Raw genomic sequence first — 27,695 nt, 5'->3', positions numbered from 1 at the left:
CAAAATGACTATAGATAGAAATGAGTGAATGAAAGGGATAAATAAAAATAAAACAAAAGATCTATATAAAGTATAATATATAGGCTTCTTATTTTAGTATTTTATTTATATTTAATTTAGTCTTTGTTTTCCATTTATTCTCTTATTTCTTCATAATATATGTATATATATCAATATGTATGTATCATAGTAATGAGAATCGTGGCGATTCATGCAATTCGGCGGTCCAATTCAAGCTAGGCAATTTTTTGTGAATTGGTGAATTGAACCGACAATTTCTTGGCATGAATCACCATGAATCGCCATGAATTGGCTAGATAAATGGGCAGCCCAATTGGGCAACTTAAAAACATAAAACATACAACATTTTTAATGATTTTTTTTCACATTTCTCTTTTTTATAACTCTAAAAGGCCATCTATTTGTTGAGTATGACAAAAAGAGAGGAAAAGTGAGAGATAGACTTGAGCTAGAGCTAGACCAGACAGACTTGTCTTTTCATTTTATTTATAGATAGACATAAGTTTCATGGATCTTCATCTTACATACATTTATGATTTGAGAACATTTATAATTCTATATATCTATGCCATGACTCATTATGATCCTATGATTTCTATTTACTTAAGCTAAAATTTATATTTTACATATGTGATGGATTTATCATTTATGTCCCTTGTTTATGTATGTTAGATTCTATTTGATGATGTTATAGTGTGTTCAAGTTATATTCAATAAAGGGTGCATGAAATAAGTTTTAAATTGTTAAAATCTCTAAATTTCAAGGGTTTTTTTAATTTGCCGATTCATAGCCAATTAGATCCCGATTCATAGCCGATTCGCAATTCGTTTCGGCCTTGCTGATTCCAATTCTCGTTACTTTGGTATGTATAACTCTAAAGGCAGAAACAGAAAAAATAAAGAATATAGTTATATAGTTATATAGTTATATATATTTTACATATATACACACACATATACATACATGTAGATATATATGTATATATAGATATATATGTATATATAGTCCTTTTGTTTTAGTATTTTATTAAAATTTAACAATCATCTTGTTTTATTTCTTTTATATATATACATACATACATATATATAAATATATGTATATGTATATGTATCTAGTCTTTTTGTTTTAGTGTTATTGATACTCTATATAGTCCTTTTATTTTATTTTTGTTTATTCCTTTTAGTATATTTTTTTCTTATTTATATATAATACACGCAGAACCATTTGGCAAGGATATCTAAATTAATTAGGATTTTATTCAATGTGACCATGTAAAAACCCTCTTGGCTCACCCAAGACTATGCTATATAAATACTTTGTTTTTTAATGGTTTTACAATTTCTTTTGGTTTTGAGTAGATGTGCTTTTTGAAATTTCCGAATGTAAAGAAATTATAGATGATATAAAATTCAAACTACCATGAATGCCAGCATAAATTTCAATTTGCAATTATATTGTATGCAATTATTACAATCATACACTTAAAGAGAAGCAACAATTTAAAGAGCCTATGTATGTATTTGGCGTCAGTAGATTGCAGAAGTAAAACATGTAACGGCAATTCCACAGCTGAAATTCTCACACCCAACAACAAATACAGGGTCTGCGGAAGTAAACGCTGACTCTTGATATGTGATCGCAGCCTTCAATCAAACCACCTGTAGGACAATTCAAATCCCCATAATGCAATGCCAAACACTAGTAATGATGCCGCCCGGCTATGAATTAATTATCAGACTTGTAGGCGTCCAATTGCAGGGATAACTGTTGCCCAATTGCTGAGAATTTGCACACCAAAATGCACATACAAATGGCGCTAAAAATCAGAATTCCCCAAACCGAAATCTCCAGCAATGCAGATCTCGTTAGCTACAGTTAATACAGTAGGAGAAATGACAAATAATATACCTTGGCACAATTTGACAAGCAATCTCGGAAAAATTCTCAGAATTAAATTTACAATTCTTCAGTTGTAGATCCAAAACCCTTATACTTCAGCAAGGGCATAGAAAATAAACTGAAAGCTCAAATGATTTACACAAGAGAGCTATAAATTGAAATAAAGAAAGATCAATCAATACAGCCTAAGAGTACACCAATTAATGAAATTCCTGAACTTCTGCAGAGATTCACATCCACCTATTGGATTCAGTTCACCTATATGTTGTGTAATGACAGTTACATTTTGAACTGTGCTCGCACTTTAAGAGATAAATTTTTTATATTCTATCAATTTTCTTTGTAGACAAATCAATGAAGGTTTTTAGCTTGCCAACGTATCAATCATGCTGAAATCAAAATTATCCACCTCAAGTTGTAGACGAATAACTCTTATGAAATTTGTCAAAATGTCTTCCTCCTTACTCAGTTCACCGTGTTCAGCAATTACCTTACATGTTAGTCCTTGAAAGTGCTCTTTGATCATGTGTCCTTGGTCATTACAACAATTCACTATCGCCTTGATTTCTGCCACTAGCCCTTGCATAACTTGTTATGTGTTGACCATTAATTGCAAATAGTCATAATACATTTCTACAAAAACAATTATTGCACACTCGCATAGAACATCTAGATCAACTTTTGTCATGCTCTCATTGATCATGTGTCCTTGGTCATTACAACGATCCACTATCACTATGATTTCTGCCACTAGCCCTTGCATAACTTGTTATGTGTTGACCACTAAATGCAAATAGTCATACTACATTTCTGCAAAAATGATTACCCCACACTCGCATAGAACATCCAGATCAACTTTTTCCATGCTCTTCCAAACACCTAGATCCTCATCATGAATCATGAGTTGTCCGTTGAATGATTTAAGAAGTTCATCCAACTTAGCTATCACTTACCTTTCATGCTTCAAAACCCTGTAAGCCCTCTAAATCACTTGCACACCTTGTGGTTGTATGCGGCTGCACCAATCATCATGGCCTTGGCCTTCCGCTCCATTTGCTCAGTGTGCTCAAGAAAAGATGTAGAAATAGAATCAAATCTTTAAAAAGAGTTGTTCATCTTCTCAATGGTCTCAAGAAGCCATGCATTTTCTTTTTCCAACCTCTTCTTCTTCTCACATAGCTTGTCATTTATCTGCATGAGCAAGATGACTACATCCTACTGACTGCCTAGCCAGGTTTGCTTACCAACTTTAACTTTGGTGAACATGTAGCCGGTGGATTGCATCTCCTCAGTGGGTTTATGAACCAAAAGCTCAATTACATTGGCATATTTAACCTGATTGTCCTCAACTGTGACCCTAGAAACTGTTTTTTCCATTTTGTTCTTCAAGGCCTTAGATCTATTGAGTAGTTTAAAGTCAGAGTCCTCAAATGGAATCGCTTCCTTCTTCCTCTTATTGGTTATAGAGCTTAACCATGAGCGCAAGGAGAAAGAAGATGAACCCATTTCTAATGTAGTTGCTAATGTAGTAGCTGACTCTGCCAAGGCAACATTAGTCACAATAGGAAACTCTGTTCGAATCACCGCCAGTGTCGGACCATTGCATATAACTTTAGCAGAATTTGCTCAAACTAAGAAGTAGTAGTGTCCAGAAATTTCAAGAGTGGAATACACACATAGGGGAAAGTAGAATGTGTCAAACACTTTCTCAAAACAACCATATTGGTCCTCAGATGTAAATATAGGAGCAGCTTGTTAGTTTAAAATTTTGCATCCATGATAAGGGATAATACAACTTACAATATTGTGACTTTAAGCAACGTCTCATGAGATTTCTCTCTCCTCTCAACAATAGGGGAGACTCCCTTCTTAACATAGGTGGCTTCTACAAGAACTTAACTAAAAATGAAAAAAAAGGGTGGTTCTCTCAATCTCTTTTTTCAGGAATAATTCAATAAACAACTCGCAAACAACATTAATACTTAAACAATAAGGACTTGTTGCTACCATAGTACTAGTGACCCTCGGATTGACATAAGAACAACACTAGAGGCAACAGTTTTACTTTTTATGATTTGTGGAATGACTTCTTCATCCCTTGGCTCTTGGAGGCACTAGCTACAAAGTCCATCTCTATAGGGGTGAGTTTGCGAAAACAATCTTATCAAGTGCTCCTTATCGCAAGTCATCTTTTTGGCCTTCAAATCAACTGTTCTTCCATTCCTGCTAGGAATACGGAACACCTCTGTCAATTCGGTCCCTATGAAGGAAACCTTCAAATTATACCCAAGATATTCAAAAGAACTAGTGCGTGTAAATCTATCAAAGGTCTCGACCAGCATGCGAAGGGCACCCTCATAATCTCGGATGCAAAAAATGGACATTTGTATGGCCCAATAAACTTCAACCCTCTTAATACTACATTTCACCGAATCAATATCTAGTGTTTCCTACCACCATTTTTTGCACTCCATCCATTGAGCCCTTCAAAAACTACATTATGCGATGTCACGTCCTGCTACATGTGAGTTTTCCCTAGCACATTTGGCCTTAACTTCTTTTCCCCCAAGTTTGTATCCATTCTTCCTGCTACTTCAACACTAGAGGGTAATTTCTTGCATCCCTGTTCATTCTGGAGGAATTGCTTAAGGCCGACTATAACTATTTCTTCCATTCCTTCATGTTAGGATCCATCAATCTCTCACAATTGCGGTATTGTCACTACTTTGCATTTGTGTGGCTTCATTATTTCCTTTTTTGTAGGCATACCTTGTCCCTTCATCATAGTTCTTTGCTATCTTTATATTTTTTGCAAGTGTTGTTACCAAAGGTCACTCTTCGACTTGCTTGTGTCATCTCTTATCAATATCAGCAAATGTCGTGACTATATGGCCTCCTTTGTGCGCCTTTCTCCATTTGTAGAGTATACCATATAGCCTTGTTCTCCTTCATGTTTCCTACAACTCGTGCTACTTAATTGGCCATGCATGGTTGGACTAGAATCCCTTCTTTGTTTGAGTGCTTCACCGCAATTTATAGCCTATGCGTTCCTTCCTAGGTCCTTTGTTCCTACTCTATCACTCGCCGTAGCCACTGACGGACTATGTTACTTATCCATGTGTCTTCATCTGCAATGCACTATATGACCTTTTTTTTTTTTACCTCGTACAGCACCTTCCACTAGCTCAAGTTGCCCTTCCACCTTCACCTTTCATGCCAGGGCTTCAACTTGGACCCCTTAACTGCATCTAGATCTGTTGTCCATCAAGTGTCCATAACTTGACTGCCTATTTTCTCTAACTTCTCTTACCTAGTATGGACCAAGCCACCTGACCATAAATTTTCTAGGTTTAATCTCATACCTTTCATTATATTTTAGTACATGCCACCTAGGAGTGAACTGTACCTGTCTCAAGAGTTTATCGTGCCACGCCTTCCTTCTTCGTTGAGCTACCTTCGTTGCAATGTGTGACATCATCAAATGCTCATCCAATTTATTCAAGGAACATAACCTTTGCCGAAGGCTTTCCATATCCCAAAGCCTATTCTCAAATGCAATCCTCAAGCTCGGAATCATGAATTCTATAGGGACAACAACTTTTTGTCTATACATCAGCTGAAATGGTGTTTTCCCATTAGTTACTTTGTATGTCGTGCAGTAGGCCCAAAGTACCGATGGTAGCTTCTCTTCCCAATCTTCTTGCTCCACTCGACATGATTTGTAGATCACATACACAAATATTTTATTTGTACCTTTAGCCTGGCCATTTGCTTGCAGGAAATACGGACTTCACAAAGAATGAAAGATCTTGAGCTCCATGGTGAGCAACTCAATGACATGATTCACAATGTGGCTCCCTTAGTCACTGGACAGTTGTTTTGGAACCCAGTACCTTGTGATGACTTGTTCATAGATGAATCTAGTTGTACTCAGTGCAGAGTTGTTTGATAGGGCTCGTACCTCCACCCACTTAGTAAGGTACTATGTTGCCACCACAACGTATCCACATATCCTCGCTCTACTATCCTTCAGTGGCCCAATGAAGTCAAGTCCCCACCTCTCAAATAGCTCATGTGCCTATGAAGGGTTCAGCGAAATGAAGTCCCACTTCAATGGTTTTCTATCCCACTGGCATGTGTCACAGCCTACGACCCATTCTCTGGTGTCATTGTATAGCATGGGCCACCACAAACCTACAAGTGGCATCTTCCTCGTCGTGGTGTCTGATCCCCCATGTGTTTGCCAGTCAAACCTTCGTAAGGACAATTAAGACTTCTTCCTCCATGGCGCACCTACAGAGTACCTGGTCCGGTCCCATCTTATATAATAATCCATTGATTAACTAGAACTTCCTTCTCCTCAGGACCAACTTCCTCCTCTTTAGGAAGCATATCCCTGGGGAGTTGGGATGTGGATAGGTACTCGCCAATACTTGTGTACCATGCCGACAAGATTCCAATAAGAAACAAATGCAAATCTAAGAAATCATCATTCACTCCCTTCAGTAGTTCTCCAGACTTGATGCGAGAGAGTTGGTTGGCAATCGCATGACTCTTTCCTGATCGTACTATGATGGTGAAGGTAACTCTTGAAATAGTAACAACCATCTACTTACTCTCCCTTGTATTATAAATCATTGACAAGAATCAAGATACATCAAAGCCTGATGGTACACATAGAAGGTGAATGGCGTTGCTAATATGCAATGTCAAAAAAATTTAACAGCGTACTAGCCTACACCATTCCTAGGGCCTCCCTCTCTGTTGTGTTGTAATTTCTTCCACCTTAGACAACAATTGGTTGGCGAAGTAGATCAGGTGGTCCAACCAATGATCTCCCACCTACGTCAATATAGCTCCAATCACAAAGTTGGACGCATCCACATGAACATGAAACTCCTTGTCCCAATTTGGGTAGGCTAGTATTGGCGCACCGACCAACCATTTCTTTAGCTCATGGAATGCTTCGTCCTATGCCATCCCCTAAGTGTAGGGTTCTCCCTTCAGTGTAAGCTTGTCTAATGGGTATGATATTTGAGGAAAATTTTTGATGAACCTCTAGTAATATCCAGTGTGCCCTAAGAAAGACTTCATCCCTATAATGTTTGTAAGTGTTTCCATTTCTACAATCACCTATACCTTGTCCAAGTCCGTCTTTAATCCTTCCTTGCGTACAATATGACCCAACTTCTCTTTTGGTATCATAAACCTGCATTTCTTCGGGTTCGGTGTTAGTCTCACTCTTCTACATCTCTCCATGCACTCCCTAAGAGCTACCAGGTGTGTCTGTACTAAAGATTGACCAATCATCCAAAAAGGCTTTGAAATTTCCAACAGACATTTTATCAAATATGTGCAATATGATCCTCTGAAATGTTGTTGGCATGTTACAGAATCCAAAGGGCATCCTGTTAAATGCATAAACACCATCCTCCACCACAAACACAGTTTTCAACTTATCCCCCTCGGCTATAGATATCTTATTGTATCCTGAGAATCCATCCATGACAGCGTAGATTTCATGCCTTGCCACACCTTCGAGGGCGCTATCAATGAAGGGAATTAAAAAGGGGTCTTTCATAGTAACCGCATTAAGGCATCAAAAGTCTAAACTGATGTGAATTTGATCCACCTCCTTCAGTGATATAACTACAGGAGAGATCCATTTGCTTGTTTGCACTTCAAAAATAATACCCACATCCAATGTTCGTTCTATCTCATCATTAATGTATACGGCATAGTTCTTATTCATCCTGTACGGTCTCTCCATACGAATACAATGCAAGATACCAACATATTGCAATGCACGCAAAATTCCGTAGGTGCTCACTTTAAATCTTTACACGTCCAAGCAAATACATCGTTATACTCTATAAAGATCTTGAACGTTGCCACTTTCAGGATGGGGTTCCAATCACTGCCCACGAGGATATTTCTTAGGTTAGCCCCATTGCCGAGGTTGGTAACTTTTAATAAGGTTCCTCGTACCTAATTATCTTTTCCATGTCAAACTCATGTTGGTGCCTCGTTCACTTGGGCTTCCCCTTTGGTGTACTCTATGTTAGTTGGAGGGAACAAGTTCTCCTCTGCCCCTTCATCCACCTGAAGCATGTTGAAATGGAACAGTTGATAATCTTGGAGAACATTCATCGAGTCTAGGCCATCCTCCGAGTAGCCTCTCATTCGTTGCTTCTCTTCATCTTTGCCCTCTGAACCTCCTTCAAACTCAGATTCTAATGAGGATGCCAAGTCCTCGCTCACTATTTGTGTCTTGAGGTCAATAGTGAACTTTCTCTCACCTCTCTCATAGATCGTGTTTTGTTTCCAATTATGGTTCACCTTGGCTGCCACCAGCCATGCTCTCTCAAGGATTGCATCATAGCCCTTCCTCTTAACAAGAATCACTACAAAATCTAGCACAAACGATTGTGTGTTGATCATTACTCTCTAAGCCATTAGCATCTCAATCAGCTTGATGTTGTGTTGGTTCGCACCCACCAAGTGGAAGGTTGGAGGCCAAAGTATCAGTTTCCCCAACTCCTTCCATGTCTCCTCGGGATGCACATTAACACTGGACCCTCCATCCATGATGTTGTCTGACAGAATGATGTCGAGAATATGCATTTCTACCACCGTCAAGTGTCTCTAAATGTCGACAAGTAGCAACATCAGGTTTGTAGAAGGGTCGATGGACTCTTCTATACATTATGCACAATGTGTAATATGGTTTGGAACCGATACAATATTTAGAAGGGTCGTGCATAGTTGTGGCATTGTCTCTAGGAGGTTTTTAAGTTTAACACGAACCTCTATCTGCTTCATTTGCTGAAAAAATTTCTCCTTAACCACCGTTTGTAGTGAGGTGCATTCCATTTCGTGTCTCCCTTCTCTCAGCCATCGTTTTTCTTCTCCTTACGGGAATCAAGGTACATGGCCTTCTTTGCCTGCGCACGAGTGACCATCAATACCTCCTCCTCTGTGCTCACCTTTTCAATATTCAACAAGTTGACACCAAACTTTGGACAACTTGCATCCTCATGGTCTCCTAGTCTGCACCATCTACAGAAGAAATGATAAGTTTCCTCCCTTGAGCAATCACGAGCAAGATGTCCCCACTAACTACATGTGCGGCATTGGACCATTGGCTTTCTCTGGAAATCATACTGGATATGGCTCTTGCCATTGTTGTTATTTTCATTATTATTGTTGTTGCTCCTTCCTCTACACCTATTGTTCCAATAGCCGCCAGATGACGACGTGGTGTTATTCGCCTAAGGGTTGGTCATGGTTGTTGATGTGTAGCACTCTTGGGTGAACAACACTTGTTGACCATGTGTCTTCATATTATATGGGCATATTCCTTAGCTAAATGACCCATAATCTAGCAAATGTTGCAGAAATTTTTCTGGAGCATGCCTCCTTGGCATGGCCCTCTTCCTTACACTTAGTAGACTACAAATCTCTATCCTCATTCCTGCACATACTGGCCTTCATGGACTTGAATTCCCACATTATTCTTAGCATGTCCTCTTAGAGGGCTTGTACTTACTTGATTCCTCATTAGTACTTTGTGCAGAGGAATCATCATCCTTGGATGAGGACCCGTGTTGCTTCTTTTTAGTCATCTTTCTCTCACTTTCCAGGTCCATTGCTCTATTGTACGCATCCGCTTATGATGGTGGAGGAACAATTCGTTTTCTTCTTCAGTGATGGTCTCAACCCTTCAATGAACCACTATTTCTTCAAGCCATCCGCTGGTAGCATTTGGTAATTAGCTTCTTTAGGCCATCCGTTGGTTGGTTATCATTCTTGCCCAACAACTCCTCCAACCTCTAATCGTACACTCAGATGGTCTCATCCTTGGCCTATTTTGTACTGTAAATTTCTAACACAATTTCATTATCATTTTGTAGCAGTCAAAACTCTGTCTGAAACTCCTTCAAATCTGTCCACGAGGTGACTTTAGTTTTATCCACATCTGAGTACCAGTCTATCGCCACTCCCCTCAACATGGCTAGGATTTGCTTGGCCCACTCATCTTGGTATGTCACCCTATTGGTAGACCAAATGGTTTGATAGGTTCTACAATGGCATATGAGATCTTCCATCTTGTAGCTTGTGAATTTTGTCAACTTCTGTTTGTGAGACATGATAGTAGCTTTTGTTACCGTCAGCATAGTGTGGGTTTCGAAAACAAATGTGTTAGAGCCGGATACATGGCTTTGGCTATAGTGCCCCTATGTCCCTTCGACACTTATGGTTGCACTGGTATTCCTTGCACCACCATCCTCGACCTCTTCTTCCCCCCCTTGAACCCTGCATGCCTCCTTCCTCGAAGTAAAAGTGAGGTTTCCCAACCGGCTTTTAGTATCTTCTAATAATCTGCCTTGGTTTATGTCTTCACCGTTTACTTTGTCCTCCCCTGTAAGGTTCCCTCCTTCTGCACCATACTCTGCATCTCCGCTATGTTCACTTTTGTGGCCCCTACCTAGTTCCCTTTGGGCAACCTTTTCTCTAACCTTCCCTCCACGAGTCTCCTCAATCGTTTTCGATGCTCTGCTTGTTCCTCGAGTCTCTAGGCCTTTTGAATAGCCTCAAACTCATCTACATATTATTTCTGATTTTTGTCTTTGTTCAGCAAATTTGGCATAAATTCCTCCTCTTCAAAGGGTTGCCTTGTCATCGTCTTCTCTCATCCCTTTCCTCTGTTTCCCTTTGCTTATTCTCCTCAAGCCTTCGAAGGATTTGTTGTCGTTTGTTCTCTTGATTGGCTTTGACACATGAGTTTTACAGTGCCAAGAATGTCTATGCCAACTATCATGGAAGCCTGCTCATAAACTGACCCACAACAGGGCTTACTTTGAGAGAGAACCACACTGCACTCTCGAGAACTTGTTCCTCCACAAACTCCCTCCACACATGGGCTTCTACTGATGTTTGTAGTCATGAGATGAAGTCATCAGTGCTCTTTCTCCCTCAAACAATTCTTGAATTGTATCGTCTTTGTTGTGGCTACTTCTTTTGTTGATGGGTTGTCCCATTATATGTCCTTTCCTATGTACCACTTCGTCCTTCCCACATTCTTTGAAGACAACGACGCCAAATGTTTACTGCTTTGGGTAACAAGTTTAACACATATAGAATTAGATAGAAAAGGAAGTATGAAATGTCCCTTTTCTGATTTTATATGATATTTCCAACCTCTAATCAGATCTTTAAGATCAAACAACTAATATCACAAAGATCCTCCAAATTTTTCAAGAAACCCCAAATCGGGTATGCTAAAAATAGTGCCAAAAGCTTCACAACTTCACAAATTATTAATAAATTTGAAAATGGACATTTTTACAGATATTTCAGCAGCATAACAGCTTACAAAATGACATTTCCAGATCCGTATAGCCTTTACACAACAGTTCACAAATGTAAGACAAAAACTATGCTCATCGGGCTCCCGAAATTAACACAAAAATGCCCGGAAACACCACAAAAACACTAATAATCTATCTCAGAAGTTTAATCACGTCCCAATACATATATTCAGCTCTATTTTAACACCTTAAAGTCTGAAATATAGTAGCAACCCAAACTGATATGAAATACTCAATCTGAAAGCACCAAACTTATACAAAAAACACACCCGAAAACCCACAAATCTGCACTATTCAGCACAAAGGCAAACTCTGTATGAGCATGCACATGGAATGGCTTCAAACTCCCATCCTTAGCCTTCCTGGAAACTTGCAAACTCTCGTTCTTGGGTCTCCTTCTCCACACGTTTGGCAGCCTCTGAAGAATAACAAAGAATGAGCAAAAATCAAGTTCTGGAATCAGCCCAAAATGCCTCCAAACCCCTTAAAAGAGGGCATAACCGTAACTCACGTCCAAGAGAGGTTAATGAAACATATTTTAATAATAATTTTCATTTATTAGTCCAACAGTTTCCAAAGATTAACCCCCTTTTTCCGAAACTTCACTTTCTTGGGTCTGCCTGCCTTAGCGAAGATTATTATTTTTTAATTATTTGAAAAGGGGACATGACAAGTCCTCCCCTCCCAAACATTGCTTGTCCTCAAGCAATGGCTGAACAATAAACCAATCAATCCACCTGGATCCCAAATGTAGTCATGAACTATACTACTATCAATTAACACAGGCTCCTGCAATATCCTCTGCAATATGACCAAGAGGAATCCATAATCAAACTGACAATTATAGCTCAACCAAACTCCGAAATCACCACTACCACAGTCAAAAACCCATGAGACACAAACTCTTAAAACATCAGAACCCAAGTAAAGTAGACAAATCAAACTACCAACATAGTAAATACCATCAACGCATCCCACTGGCCTATACAGAATGTACAATCCAACTTTGCAACAATGGTGAACGCTCTCGAATGAAACTGTACCAAGTATGGAGAATCCACACACTATACAACTCCTGCAGTCAACACAACTCTGCAAATCACTGGCCACTATCTCATAACCATAACTCCCATGCACTGCTGATGGTGAAAAGACATTACAAGATAAAGAGTAAGAAATGGAATCCAAACAAAATTTTCCTGCCATCAACTCCTCAAAACAAGGATCAAATCCTAACTGATGTACATACCCTGCAATATAATGTTGATTAAAAAAACCAACCTCAGTCAACAACTCAGCATGAACAAGTGATACAACCCACTGTGACTGATCACTAGCTAAGTCAAGAGATGTCATAGCCAAAGGAGTAGAATCAATAACAACACCCACTGAAGCATCACTCCCAAACTCCTGCTCTAAGTCACATATTATCAAGCTGTCAACTGCAAAACCTATCACCATGTCATGCCCATCACAACTCTCATCTTGAGGCATCAAACTGTCCCATAACTGATGATAAGCACTAGGAACCAAAGTACATCTCTGTATCATCATCTCATCAACATGGTCATCAAAGGTAAATTGATGAGCGTACCTCACAGTGTAATGCCGATAGAATTCGCCAATCTCAGTCAGTGGCTCAGACTGTAATCTAGATGAAACTAACTGCAATTGATCATTAACCATGTTGGAACTGACTACTACCTCCGAAGATATCACCAAGGGAGTAGTATTACTAGCAGGAACCATGCCAACTGCTGACTCACCAACATCACACATGATCTTTGATACATCTCTAGTCTCTGTGCCATCAGTACTAGAGGCCACCACCATGTCAGGCATACAACAATCTGCTACAACACCCAACTCAACTGAACCTGACTCTAGTGGGAATGAACCTAATATGCCAATGTTAGTATCAAGGATGGATGCATCCCCATCTCCACTGTCTCTGACAATCTCAGCCATGGACATCCTTGGATCACCAAACACCACAGCTTGTGACTGTATAGAATCAGGTAAAGACTATAGCCACTCTAACTCCATGGTCACCTTAGCCAAATGAAACTGTGACTCCTTGAAAGCTAACTGTGTACTCTCAAGAATCTCAGAAGTCACCTCAAGCTGCTCAGTAAGCTCACTCACCTCATCTTCCTTGGCCAACAATGCATCATATGTTGTACTGCCCCACTCCATAAGATAATCTCTGTCGGCTACCAACTGCATATAATTCTGTCTCAAAATCCGAATAGCCTCCCATAAAGAGTGGATCTCTGTCAAGGAAAGATAACTGCCTTCCTGCTCATCACTAGTAGGAGAACCCCATCCATAAACTGCTAACAACTGACGAGCAGCATCGAAATGCTGGCAAGTGATAGCAATGTCTCGGTCACTAACTCTCAACTGATTAGACACATGATGGCACTGGCTTGACTGTCTCCTACAAACCTCCTCTGATGCACTGTCTAAAGGAGTATCCTCAAAGTTACTAGTCTCTAGAGTATTACCATCCATATCCTGTGAATCAAATCTAAAGCTCATATCAACATACGGAGTATCAAAAACATTAGCATTGATGTCCAACTCCTCTATACCCAAGGAAACTAAGTCTTCAAAACTGCCCACTGCATCCTCCTGGATGTCATCAATGTCAATATGATCCTGGGACTCATCTATACACACTGCCAAATATAAAATATCATCAACACATTCCAGCAAGTATGGTCGACTAGATATATGAACAAAGCCCAACATCGGTGTATAAAAACTAATACCAACATCAGACAAGATACTGGCACAAGAAAAGACAACACCGTGTAATCTGCTAATCAAATCCATGATAGCACCCAAACAAACACTGCTACCAAAAAGTGTTAAAGATCTCTAGTCAACTGAATCCCAAACGCCAATATAACAATCTCGAGTGGATATCCGTAAACTAGAATCAACTGGTAACTCAAGCAAACTCCTCACCTGAGTAATATGACCAATACCAGCTAACTCCACATACCTGTCATGATGAGATAATGAAGTCACAATACTATCTTTGTTCACCTTCAGCTGGCTGGACAAATCATGTGAAATACTACCAGCCTCAACCTCATGTGATGAACCATCTAACTATGTCTGGTACTCTTTCTCAGCAAAGTCATGAATGTTCAATGTCTTCTCGTCTCTACCAGGTATCTCACCATCCTGCACAACAACATCCTCATAATCATCATCTGAACCCACTACACTGTAGTCACTGCCTGTTGTAACTATACCATCCTGAATCCCTGTGGCATCACCCTTTGACGACCTGTAAACAATTGTCTCAATTTGAGTATCAAGTTGACTGTTACTATCAATCTGTGTAATATCCTTTCCCACCACCTCCTGTGGCAGAGTAGAATCTGAGACCTCTACCTGGCTATCAGCTAGTTTCTCAAACTCCTCATGCAAGTTCCATGAAATTGTGTCATCTGTCCTGTGAGAAAATCTGCCAGATAGAAATCCAGTCAACTTATCCACCTTAGCTAGGTCGGACAACATGTCATTCATTATACGGTGGTGCTCAACCAACTGTTCAGACATGTCATGGCTTATTTTTATAAGTTTATCTCGAATGTCTAAATAACCATCCTTTCTACTGTTTTGACTCTGGATATCAATTGTCCAAGATCGTGTCCTCTAAGACTCTGTACTATACCTGTCCATTCTAGATAAAGTAGAGTGTAACCCCAATAGGATATAACTTCTTCAAACACCAAGAACTAACATGCAAATGATTAGAAGTAGCATGCAACTATAGATTTTGACATGCAACTGATTAGAAGCAACATGCAACCACCAAATTCACCAAGAACTAACATGCAAATGATTAGAAGTAGCATGCAACCATAAATTTTGACATGCAACTGATTAGAAGCAACATGCAATCATAAATTATGACATGCAAGATCTGGGTAGTTGTCAAAACTGACATGCAAACTTCTACAACCACCAAATTCACTAAGAACTAACATGAAAATGATTAGAAGTAGCATGCAACCATAAATTTTGACATGCAGCTGATTAGAAGCAACATGCAATCATAAATTATGACATGCAAGATCTGGGTAGTTGTCAAAACTGACATGCAAGATCTGGGTAGTTGTCAAAACTGACATGCAAGCTTCTACAAACCCTCAGGCTGGCAAGATCATAGCTCTGATACCACTGAAATGTCCTTTTTCTGACTTTATATGATATTTCCAACCTCTAATCAGATCTTTAAGATCAAACAACTAATATCACAAAGATCCTCCAAATTTTTCAAGAAACCCCAAATCGGGTATGCTAAAAATAGTGCCAAAAGCTTCACAACTTCACAAATTATTAATAAATCTGAAAATGGACATTTTTACAGATATTTCAGCAGCATAACAGCCTACAAAATGACATTTCCAGATCCGTATAGCTTTTACACAACAGTTCACAAATGTAGGACAAAAACTATGCTCATCGGACTCCTGAAATTAACACAAAAATGCCCGGAAACACCACAAAAACACTAATAATCTATCTCAGAAGTTTAATCACGTCCCAATACATATATTCAGCTCTATTTTAACACCTTAAAGTCTGAAATATAGTAGCAACCCAAACTGATATGAAATACTCAATCTGAAAACACCAAACTCATACAAAAAACACACCCGAAAATCCACAAATCTACACTATTCAGCACAAAGGCAAACTCTGTATGAGCATGCACATGGAATGGCTTCAAACTCCCATCCTTAGCCTTCCTGGAAACCTGCAAACTCTCGTTCTTGGGTCTCCTTCTCCACAGGTTTGGCAGCCTCTGAAAAAAACAAAGAATGAGCAAAAATCAAGTTCTGGAATCAGCCCAAAATGCCTCCAAACCCCTTAAAAGAGGGCATAACCGTAACTCACGTCCAAGAAAGGTTAATGAAACATATTTTAATAATAATTTTCATTTATTAATCCAACAGTTTCCAAAGATTAACCCCCTTTTTCCGAAACTTCACTTTCTTGGGCCTGCCTGCCTTAGCAAAGATTATTATTTTTTAATTATTTGAAAAGGGGACATGACAAAGTAATATAATGCAACACAACACAATATCAGAGAACTTGCCAACTTCTTTATTAATCTCAAGAAATGCTTACATTCATGTATTCAGACTCACAACAACAGCGTTTACTTTTCCAATCACAATGATGCTGATCCAATACAATTACATAAGAATATAAAGTGTCGAAGGGTTGTGACTATGAACTGTCGTGACTATGCAACTACCTGAACTGCCTACCCCTTCGGACATACTAATCACATGTTAACAACTATTTGTTAACACTAGATTAGCGTTCAAGATCTTCACAGTCGAAAGTGAGGCAAGTTGGTGAGCATCCAGCAAGACCCCATTCCTTTTTAGATTATTTCAGGTTATGTGAATATCAAAAATCCAAAACATTGCAATATAAATTTCTTATTCAATTGTTGTAGCAAATCTGATTTACATAGCAGTGAGCTACAACTTATATCATGATGCAAAATATCTTTCTTGATATCATAGGATAGACCTTCTCTAAATTAGATTTATTTATGGTAATTAAAAGCCCAAGTAACCACGTTATGAAATCGTTATGAAATCATGATTTATTATGCCATTGGAGATTAGAATTCAAATGATATTTTTTGTAGGTCTTTAAGCAACACATTGTTCAAATCACAGATTGTGATAAGCTGGAACATTTATTATTCATGAAATAGTTGAGAATCAACAGAAAAAGTTGGTTGCTCTAAGATTCAAATTCCTAGAACTCACCGGCTATATAGCCAAGGAAAAAGGTGAAGAGGTGAGAGAAAGGAATTTGCAATAACATGAAACAGAATCAGATATGACATAACAATGTTTATCATTTTTTAAAAGGAATTATTTAATAGCTCATGCATGATTATGTTTATTGTATTCTCCTGTTGTCAAGTCGAGTGGTGTGATTAAATACCAGGATGCTCAATGGCTGACAAGGTGTTCCATGTTTATTCTAAGTAGGGAGGGCCTTTCTCGTTAGAGATTGTGTAGAGAAGTTATGGTCCAAAGTTGAGTGGTTAAGCCCCTGACAATGTTTCCCCTCTCCACAAGATGTCGGACGCGCACCAAATAAAGATAAGTTATGCATTCAAAAATTTGTCAGAAATAGATATTTTTACTTTTATGATGTATATGCAAGTAGAAGGTAAGATTAATTGAGTCATATCATCGTTACAATTATTTATTTAAATGAAAGAAACTCTTATCATCAATATAATTGGCAACCAATTAGATCGGTTGATCTTCTAACTGAACGTGGAATATATTTATTTGCGAGAGATAGATTTATTTGATGGATTGTTATTTCAGTATTTCATTTATAAGAATAATGATTATGAGCATGTTTTCTAATGTTATATTATTGCCACAATTAAGCAATCGAAAGGAAAAGAAATGATACAGTGGTATCTGAAGCCCTAAATGATACAATGGTATCTAATGCCCTAAATGATCCAAAGGTAATTGATGCCCTAATTGATACAATGGAATTGACGCCCCAAATGATACAATGGTACCTGATGCCCTAAATGATTCAATGGTAATTGATGCCCTAAATGATACAATGGTATCTGAAGCCCTAAATAATACCGTGGTATCTGATGCCCTAAATGATCCAATGGTAATTGATGCCCTAATTGATACAGTGGTATGTGATGCCCTAAATGATATAGTGGTATTTGATGGTAATCGTCAATTGATCCTAAGTGATATTTGTGGACTAATCTGGGTGATTGCAGAAGCATCCCTACATTGAATTTCGGTTTGAATTCCATGGTATGTAGATTTTAATTTCCATAGTAAATTCATTGATGGTGTTTTCAGATGTTAGGTATGAGTTTTCCATTTAAGTATTTGTAACCATTAATCTCATTCGCAAGAACATAACTGATATAGCTGTCTTCCTATGAAAATGAAGTAATAACTGTATTTCTTTGATATGTTAGTTGTTAATTAAGACCCGGGAAAAGTGGTTGTTACAGTGACAATGCCAGAATTGATTATTATGATTATGGGACTCTTTTCAATGCTACAATTCCAATATCCGCAATTGCTTCTAGTTTTGAAAATATTGTTGGTCACTCGTCACAAGTATGACGATCACCATAGAGATTATTGTTGGCTGCATTTTATGAGAGGATGCAAGCCAATGCCTCTAAGGCTTTGTGCCTCCTACTGAGTCTTCACTGCATGGAATTGTTGAAATGTCCTAGATCAGCTCCGAATTGTTGCTTATCATAATTATAAGATATCATAAGTACAGAGAGGACATACTTATTGGTCTTTGCTCAAATAAGATGTCATGGTACTTGCATATGTTGGCAAGATATGATCAACCTCCTGATGTGATTGCCTATACAACATTGATCAGAAAACATTCCTTAGTATGCACTACATAAGCTCAAATCAAGATTGGTTGATATAATATTTAGTGGCCCGATCTGGAGTTCAAAGCTCAAATCAAGATTGGTTCATATAATAATTAGTGGCCTGATCTGAAGTTCAAAACTTCTGGTTCAATTTCAATTGTTTAAATCACTTTGCAACCTGATTGCACTCATTCCATTCAACATAAAGATTGGTCCGGTCAAAAAATGTGTGCATACTTTCAGTGCCCCATTATTATATGATGAAGTTTGTGAACCACCTTTCCATCTTTTCATTAACCTTTCATAGTGGTAGTGATAAACACCCAGATTAGTGTGAAGTCTTGGGGTATTGAACAATCAATACACGACCCAATCCAGCATTTTGTACCTAACTATGTCCACCTGGACCACAAATACTCAGATGATAGATGTTGTGGGTCACAAATGCAGATAAAATCTCTGCAATGCAAGATCAGGTTATACTATTCATGAGAGCCCAATAATCGTTATCAATGTCTTGCACAAAATCGATAGTCAATGTAATGTTTTTTAATGTGGTTATCCTCAATTCAAACAACAATTGGATTACTTTGAAGTAACACTGATTCCTTCAACTTTTGAATCTCTGCATATTAGTGCTGGAATCACATAAATCTGCAAATTCATCTCCATTGGACTGTCAGAAAATTTGTGAATTTGGAAAGATGGGTGACTAGGGTGGAGATGAAACCCCACTGAAACTGGAGATGAAACCCCACTGAAACTCTAACTCACTTAGCTTGTCAACTGAATTGTAGCCTGTAGGAATAAAATTGAATCCCAAAACTTCAATGCCACATTCCTTCCAAATGATCTCCTTTTATACTACCTCAATTGACCTTTCCAAAATATTTTAGATTCAAATGGGCCCTTAGGAGGGAAAATCATAAAATGGCCACAATTAATGTTTTATTTTTTAATTCACTCAGCCCTCCTTATATAATATTAATTAATTAATTCAATTCCCTTGGTCAACTGGATAGAACCTTACAATTAAGATATATTACAAATCAATGTCAAATTCAACAAAATTAATGCCCTTATGCCCTTAACCATTGACATGTGAGAGCTTAACTTTTATTAAACCATGAGTGGCATCATTTGTTAAGCTGCTTGCAAGCCATTGCAATTCAAATTCGCAAGTGATGCAATCAAACTCCACACATCAAACCATAATTGTTTAGGTGTCTTCAAAAAGAGTGCAATGAATCAAGACAGTATTAAATACTAAATTACTATCTTATAGAACAAAGAGAGATGAGAAGCATCATTTTCATATAAAAATGCGTTCTTTAATTATTTGAATAAAGATGCAGAATACAGAGAATCAGCATTAAAAAGCAAAAATTTAGTAAAAAGGAAAACAGTAAAGTTGTAAACCAACTTTCTTGGTCAACAAAAATGGCCATTTTGAGATGTGTCAAATGCTACCTTACAACGAAACCAAGCTCCACGATAACCATCTGTATGGGACTTTGATTCGGCATCTTGTCCAATTTTGAAAGGAAAACACTGAGGTGTGTCCATATTGCATGAAAGTATCAGGAAAGACTTTCAGATTGTCCTGTAAAGAAATATAACTGTCAAACATCTTTTAATTTAAAAATTGAAAAATTAAGTGATACAAATACTAGACTTAGCAATCTCCAGCCTAGAAGTCATTCTTATGCTTTGATAGAAGCTGTGGCAACCAGAAAAACAAAAATTACAAAATCAGCCCTAATTAAGTGAGCATGCCCATTTCATAAAAGTTCACATAGAGCTAATGCTACATCATTCCCCCTTTGAAATTGATGTTTGATAGAACAGTATATACACAAATATGGACAATGAACAACTATAATTAGATATAAAAAAAAGCAATTTCTTAAGTCCTTCAAGAGATAATGTTCCATCTTTTCCCCTCTCAAATTGAAATTTGATGATTGGGTATATAGACAAATATAGAAAAGGAGCAACTAGAATTAGATATTAGTAAAAGAAGATTAAAATATTAAAAATTAGGCACATGTATAAGACATGCTCTAAGAGAAAAACAAAATATTTCTCATTCAATAGATAAAACTTAATAACACCCCTTCCAAGAAACCTTGTATAACATGTATTACATCTGAAAATATTTATTTATACATTTAATGGATTCATTGAAACTGATTTCTATTGCCGGAAGCCAACCAGGAAAAGGCATCCAAGGTAGCAAAACAGGAGTAAACAGCACACAGCATACAGAGGAGGTAGAGGTCAAGGATCTGTAGGGTTGAAATGAGAAAACAGTGGAGGAAGAATTACAAGGAGACCAAGGCCTAGAGGCTATTGTCCAAAGTTTATGCCATAAGAGATCACCGAGAGGAACTAACACAGTCACTTTTTAATCTACACGCCTTGAGTTAGTGAAAAAAAAAGTATGAGATTTGGATGACAGACATCAATGTTCAGGGCTTCCCGTGAGATCTCAAAAATCCAAATTCCAAATAGGTTACTAGATCAAACAGCCTGTAATCAATTTGAATGTTCCCTAGTTTTTAAATAAATAAGAGATGAGATGTCCAACACTTCCCATGAGATCTAATAATCCAAAATCGAAATAGTACTAGATCAAGCAACCTAAAATTCAATTTGAATGTTCCTTAATTTTAAAATTAATAAGAGATGAGCTCAGAGTTGAGGAACTAAAAAAAAGGACAGGGAAAGGTCTTGTCTGCAACCAGAGATAAAAATATCAGTCAGGTTTCTTTCAAGGAATGTCTTAGAGTATGACAAAAAAACCATTTTTTTCCCAGGGAGCTCAAGGTTTTCCAAAAATCTAGGACTATATCTAGTGCTCAGTCCCCTCTCTTTTACAAAGAGTAATTGCTAACTAAACTACCTTCTAGATAATATTTTGCATGCACCCCTTGACAAGGAGCTATCCTAGGTAGTTTAGCAAGGCAGATTAGTTGCTTTGTTTGCATGACAGAGGAATAAATAATCAAAGAATTATCTGCATATGTAATGAACCAACTTGCAGTGAAGGAAAAAACAATAGGAAATTGGTTGCAGATACTTTACTTTGAGGGTACAAGCCCCCAAAAGTCTGCACTAAGAATACAAATTGCAATGTGACAATCGAATAACACTCACTATCTCCTATTTACATGTTACTTATGCCTTTGATATTACCAAGCCAACTTGGATAGCTAATTATATCAGCTAGGCCGATTTGACTATCTAAAGAAGATATATTGAATGATTACAAAATTCACAAGCTGGCTATATATCTCAATAGAGTTGTTGGGTTGAGGATGTAGCACGGCCCCCTTGTTGAATATCTTGTCATTGATGGCAAAGGTTGATGATCAAGGTCATATAAATTTTGAAGGATCACTTGAAGTAATAGAGAATTGCAATGTAATGCTTATCAAGCTGCTGATTATTCATCAGATATCCATCAGCTGCTTGGTTGTCTGTTGGGCAACATCCACATAGCACCAAAAAATGTCCCATTTATTGTAATTATTAATTAATTAAAATTAAAAATTAAAATATAATTAATATTACTTTTAAATCAATTAATAATTACAATAAATGGTACATTTTGCGTGTTACAATGGCAAAAGTGTCAATTTGAGCTACTTGGATACCTGCTTGAGCTGGTTGTGTATCTTTGTGCCAAGGCCCAAGTCATATCATTTGCCATGTCATTGATGCAAGAGCATCTTGGGTGTAAGGAAAATCTTGAATCACCCAAAAATATTGTCTGGTTTGTCAATAAGGGCTATCTCAGTGTAGAGTTACTATTTCTAGAAAATTACTATTTTTAGTAAGTTGGTCATTGGAGATCAAAATATTCTAATTTCTTCCCTAGAGGTTCACGTGGGTTATATCAGCCTGTCAGTAAAGTTTCATTGCAAGATCAAGTCTGGATTTAAGTATATTGAAAAAAAATTATTTTGGCAAAAGGGTATAGAACTTTTGAACTCATTTTGAAGGCTTCAGAGGCTCCAAAAGGGGGTCAAACCTCGGCCAACCGTCACTTCGTACCATTTCCGACATGGGGTTATGATACCAAATCAGATCAAAAGGTGAAAAGTTATGGTCCCCAGAAATTAAGCTACTTAGGATGGAAAAATAAGATTCCTTCAAAAACTCATTCGAGTTCCGAAAGTTGTTTGGGGTCTATTCCATTGTAATAAAATATAAACAATAATATCTTAGGGATGGTTAGCCTCAAAGTTTAGGATGAAATTTCTAGATCTTCTTGGGCAGTTAAAATTTCCCTATTTAACGAAAGCCTGTAGGGTTATCGAGGGTAGTTCTAAGGATGTATATGGTGGCTCTGGGTTGCAGAATATTGCAATGAAAATGCCCGTGTGGCTATGCATGTTATATTGTTGAATATTGTAATTTTACCTCATTGGAGATAATGGAAAGCAAGTTTCTTGTTCTTGCAATTGTTTGGTTCTTCCAATTTGTTGTTATTTCTCTATTCTATTGTGTGTGTTTCTATTGAGAAGGGGAGTACCATTCGTCAACTGGTATCAGAGCAGAAGCTCTGAGTATGTAGATAGATCGCCGAACATGAGGCAGTTTGCACCAAGATTGTGCTTATGGGTTTGAGTGATAAGTGCAAAAGATGCCTCCACAAAGGAACCGTGGCAGGAGAGTTGCTGGTGTCACAGAAGAGGGTTTTAGAGCCCTCTAGAGACAAGTGCAATGTAATGTCCCCACTTCCAAAATCAAATTTAATAATAATATAGTTAATATAAGATTAAATAAATAAATATAATATAATTATAATTGCATTTGATAAAGTTAAATAAATAATAATACCCATTTCTAAGATTGAATTTAATAAATAACAATAATAATAATAAATAAATAAGTATTCTAACATAATCTTTTAACTTTATCAAATTGGTATAATATTTTATTATATCAATTGATATATTATGGGAATCAATATACATGACTTCTTGAATAAATATATAATTAATAATAAACCTATTACTATCACAAACATACTTTTATTGTAAAGATATATGATTAATATGATTTATATAATGCATATGATTATATGCATTTAGTAATAAACCTATCTAGTTTACCTTAAAGACGTATTATCACTAAAACATAGATATATATTAATCAAATATTTTAATATAAACCGAACCAATATATTAAATACAAATATAAACTATGAATGGTCATGACCTTTGATCCATACACATATATTAGGAAGGGAAGTGAATAAAATAAGATATTGAGATTGGAAAAGCTTAGCATTTAGTAGTTGGACTTACAGTCAGAGAATAAGTTAAGGGACTCGAGAAATGTTGGCAGCGAATAAAATAGAAAAGAAATATATCAAACTCTATGAAATTGAAACTTAAAGATATGAAAGAAGGCAGATCAAATGACTTTGAAGGTGACAACTTTATGATTGAAAATGATATGTGCCGTCAGTGAATAAGAAGAGGGAACAAGACAAACCCGACAACCAGTGATTGATAAGGTGAATATATAGAAATATAGCTGGAGCTAGCAAGGAACGTGACGATTTAACACAGCCTGGAGATTATCCCCAACGATACCTTGAACCAAGATTTGGCATTCGATCTAAAATAATTCCTGCATATAATACAAACTATAGTCGATGGTGGAGATATTCCAGCAGAGGAATAGATATCGATGGATCAAAGAAAAATAATAAGGATGTGAATATATATAACTTTACAGGTGTGCCTGAAATAAGAAACCAATCAATGATAGCCTTAATCGTGGAGCATAGAATACAGACAGAGCTGGGGAAAAATATAAATATCTAAAGAAAAGGAGCACTGTCAGCAACCTAATTGCTGACTCATCACAAAAACAAGAAATAAAATTAATACTGTAAACTGGAGTAAGCATACATTGGCACCTTCTGCAAATAAGACTCAGCAGTTAGAATTAGAAAACACATGATTATGGACTGCAGTGACAAGTTTATCGGCAATGGCCTATACTCAGTAATAGCACCAAATGTAAAGGAGGGAACACTAAGACCAGTCAACAAATATTAAGAAATTACCAAGCAAACAAATCAATTCAGCAAACAATATGATCTTCAGCCCCAACGGTAGATACAACCTCAATTCTTATTGCAGTTATGTGGTGGCAATAAGAATTTTAGCAGACGCGAACAATAAAATCACAATACCCATAGAAGCGATAAAGTTAATACAAGAAACAATACGGCATTTCAAAATTATAAGAAACAAAGATATATATAAACGGATAACATAAGAGTGTTACCATAAAAGCCTACATGGGAGAAAAAGACATGGAATAAGGACAAACACGCATATATCCAGTCAGCGATATAAGAGGAACATAATCAGAATTCTATTTCACAGTTAGCATATAAGAAGGTTACAGATTATTCATCCGGACACACAGATGCATGCATAGATGACATCTTGGATTGGTAACTATTTACCCATCTAATCAAGTAATCAATAAATCCAAGCAATTGGTACTCATAAAGAACAACTCATAATACAGCAGGTAACAAGCATATAAGTTGACCAGATTAGAAACTACTGTATACTCCAGTCAATAGAGAATTTCTTTTAATTGCAATATGGTAGATAATTATAAGATTAGATAATCTATCCACATTTGATGATTATACCACTTATATACAATAGATATATACATGTTGGGAGCAGGAAAAAAAATGATATATGCCAGCAGTCTTCTATTATATAATGAAAATACAAATAACCCTACACAATCAAGGAAGTTGCAGGAATTTCTTATAGAGGAAATATTTGTGGTAGATTGATAACAAAGAATATTTTTTAAAGAAATGAATAAGAGAATGTAAATTACGCTGAGAAAAGAAATGGATTGCTGTAGTATTAACATATGTTATAATGGTGAGAGCTGAGAGAGACATATATATATATATATATAAGGATAAAGCCATTTTCTATATACATTATAGATTGAGTCAGAAGAAGGTGATATTGGACAATATCTCCATTACATCGTTTAATTACAAAGTTCAAATAGTGTAATGTAAGAAATCGAAGTAGTTGTCCCAATATCTAAGGATATTATAAAGGGGACATCACATGCAAGCATTGCAAGAGGAATTGCATAGGGGAATGAATATTGCGGTAAGAGACAAAAGTGAGGAGTAATTTAAAAAGGACAAGTTGAACAAGAAGCACCAGAAGCGGCTAAAGATCCTGAGGAGGATAGACTTTTTAGGGTTATTTCCAAGATTGGAGAGAGACCCAAGATTAAAGTCCCTACATTTTTCAAGAAATCTTAACCCAGAGGAATTGATCGACTGGATCAATAATTTGGAAGAATATTTTGAGTATGGAGATGTTGAAGATCCTAAGAGGGTCAAATCGTGAAGGCCAAACTAAAAGGTCATGCAAAAATTTAGTGGCATGAGATTCAATTGTGTCATGTCCTCATTTTGGCTAACATTGTTTGGCATGCCGGATCAGTTTATCCCAGGCTCTCGTAGACTGGTGGTGATGTGGAGAGAGTCGACCAACGACTATTTGGCAGTATTTTGTCCTTACAGTTGATTAGTGATTTGGGCCTACATTTATTATAAAGTAAAGTTACTTTATTCGGGCCTAGTTTTATAATTTGATGTTGAGATGCACTTTTTATTATAAAGTAATATTTTATAAAAGTGCACTTTATTTCATAAGAATATTTGGATGCTTCTAGAATGTTTAAGTGACTTCTAGAGGAAGCTATTGAAAAGTAAATAAATAGACCCTATGGGTCTTGCATTTGATCATCCAGTTTGTATTTTCTCCCTTGACATCAAATTCTGATTCAGTCACATAGTCTATTATGGAGCCAAGTGGTTTCAGATAGTCACTAGGTCTTTGGGAACGAAGTCTACCTTGGATTCGCATAACTGAGGGGGTGAGATATCCTCTAAAGGGTTGCACATTTGGAGGTGATACTACAGTCACTTCAGCTAGGGCATCATTGGGCTTAAGGCCATTTTCAGCATTTCAGGAGGCATTTTTAGCAGGGCCAAAATTATAGGAGACTGTTTTTAGCAGGTCCAAAATTATAGGACGCCATTTTTAGCAGATCCGAAATTTTAAGAGGCTTCTTTCAGTAGACCCGAAATTATAGGAGGGCATTTTTTGAAGACTATTCATTTTCAGTCATGGATTGATTGTAGGACATCTTTAGAAGGCTTAATTGTGGTGGAGGAAAGATTTATAGCTGCTAGTTCGTTTTTGCTACAAGTCTGATCCAATTTTCAGAACTTCAGGATAGGGCTTTGGAACCACATTTTTGTTCATATCTTCCTCATTACTTAGCATATCATTCTGGGTATTTTTGCATCGGATTTCTATCATCGAGGACATACAGATAAGTGCATTTTGGAGTTCCAAAATGCCATGATTTATTTTTAAGGAATTTTTCGAAACTCCTAGACATTTTCGAAAATTTGCAAGGAAGTACATTTTCAGATTTGGGGTGACTTTGGCTTGGGTGTTGGCATCTTCAGCATTGGTAAAAATTATTACAGCCATCTACAATCAAGTTCTTCACTTTTCATTTGGCATTTGGCATATTTTCTAAGAAATGTATGTTTTCAGCTAAGAACAAAATATAGCTTCAGCACTTTACTATTTTACATTGTACTTGTCTTTGTTTGCCATTTGGCATTATTGATATCAAAGGAAGGCTAGGATTTTGCAAGTGAAAGAGTATTGTAATTTTTAGATTATCTATATTGCCAACCTAGGGTTTGATTATCATATTTTGTAATCCATGTAAATGCCAAGAGTCTTGGCCATATTTCATGAGCATTGTATTAGAAATTCCATTGCAATTAGGGAGAAAATAGTTGCTGGTGTCATTTGAGCAATTCAATATCATTTATTATCAGCTAGTTAGTTTG

At 37.0% G+C, this 27,695-nt stretch overlaps 1 protein-coding gene across 3 annotated transcripts in view; it reads right to left on the bottom strand.

The window, feature by feature from the left end:
- The window catches only part of LOC149538618 (uncharacterized), a 262,043-nt gene that overhangs the window by 203,902 nt on the left and 30,446 nt on the right, over positions 1-27,695 (bottom strand). For all 3 annotated transcript variants that reach the window (XM_089799930.1, XM_089799931.1, XM_089799932.1), the window contains one exon: positions 20,210-20,342. In XM_089799930.1, the coding sequence (XP_089656056.1) occupies positions 20,210-20,305 (96 nt within the window). In that variant the 5' untranslated portion in view covers positions 20,306-20,342. The remainder of the gene's footprint in view (positions 1-20,209; positions 20,343-27,695) is intronic.

This window comes from Cupressus sempervirens, chromosome 9 (genome assembly GCF_028749045.1).
Source record: "Cupressus sempervirens isolate cs-2001-9-10 chromosome 9, ASM2874904v1, whole genome shotgun sequence".
NCBI classification, from domain to species: Eukaryota; Viridiplantae; Streptophyta; class Pinopsida; order Cupressales; family Cupressaceae; genus Cupressus; species Cupressus sempervirens.
The sequence above is the reverse complement of the archived record's forward strand: the minus strand, read 5'-3'. Positions and strand labels throughout refer to the sequence as shown.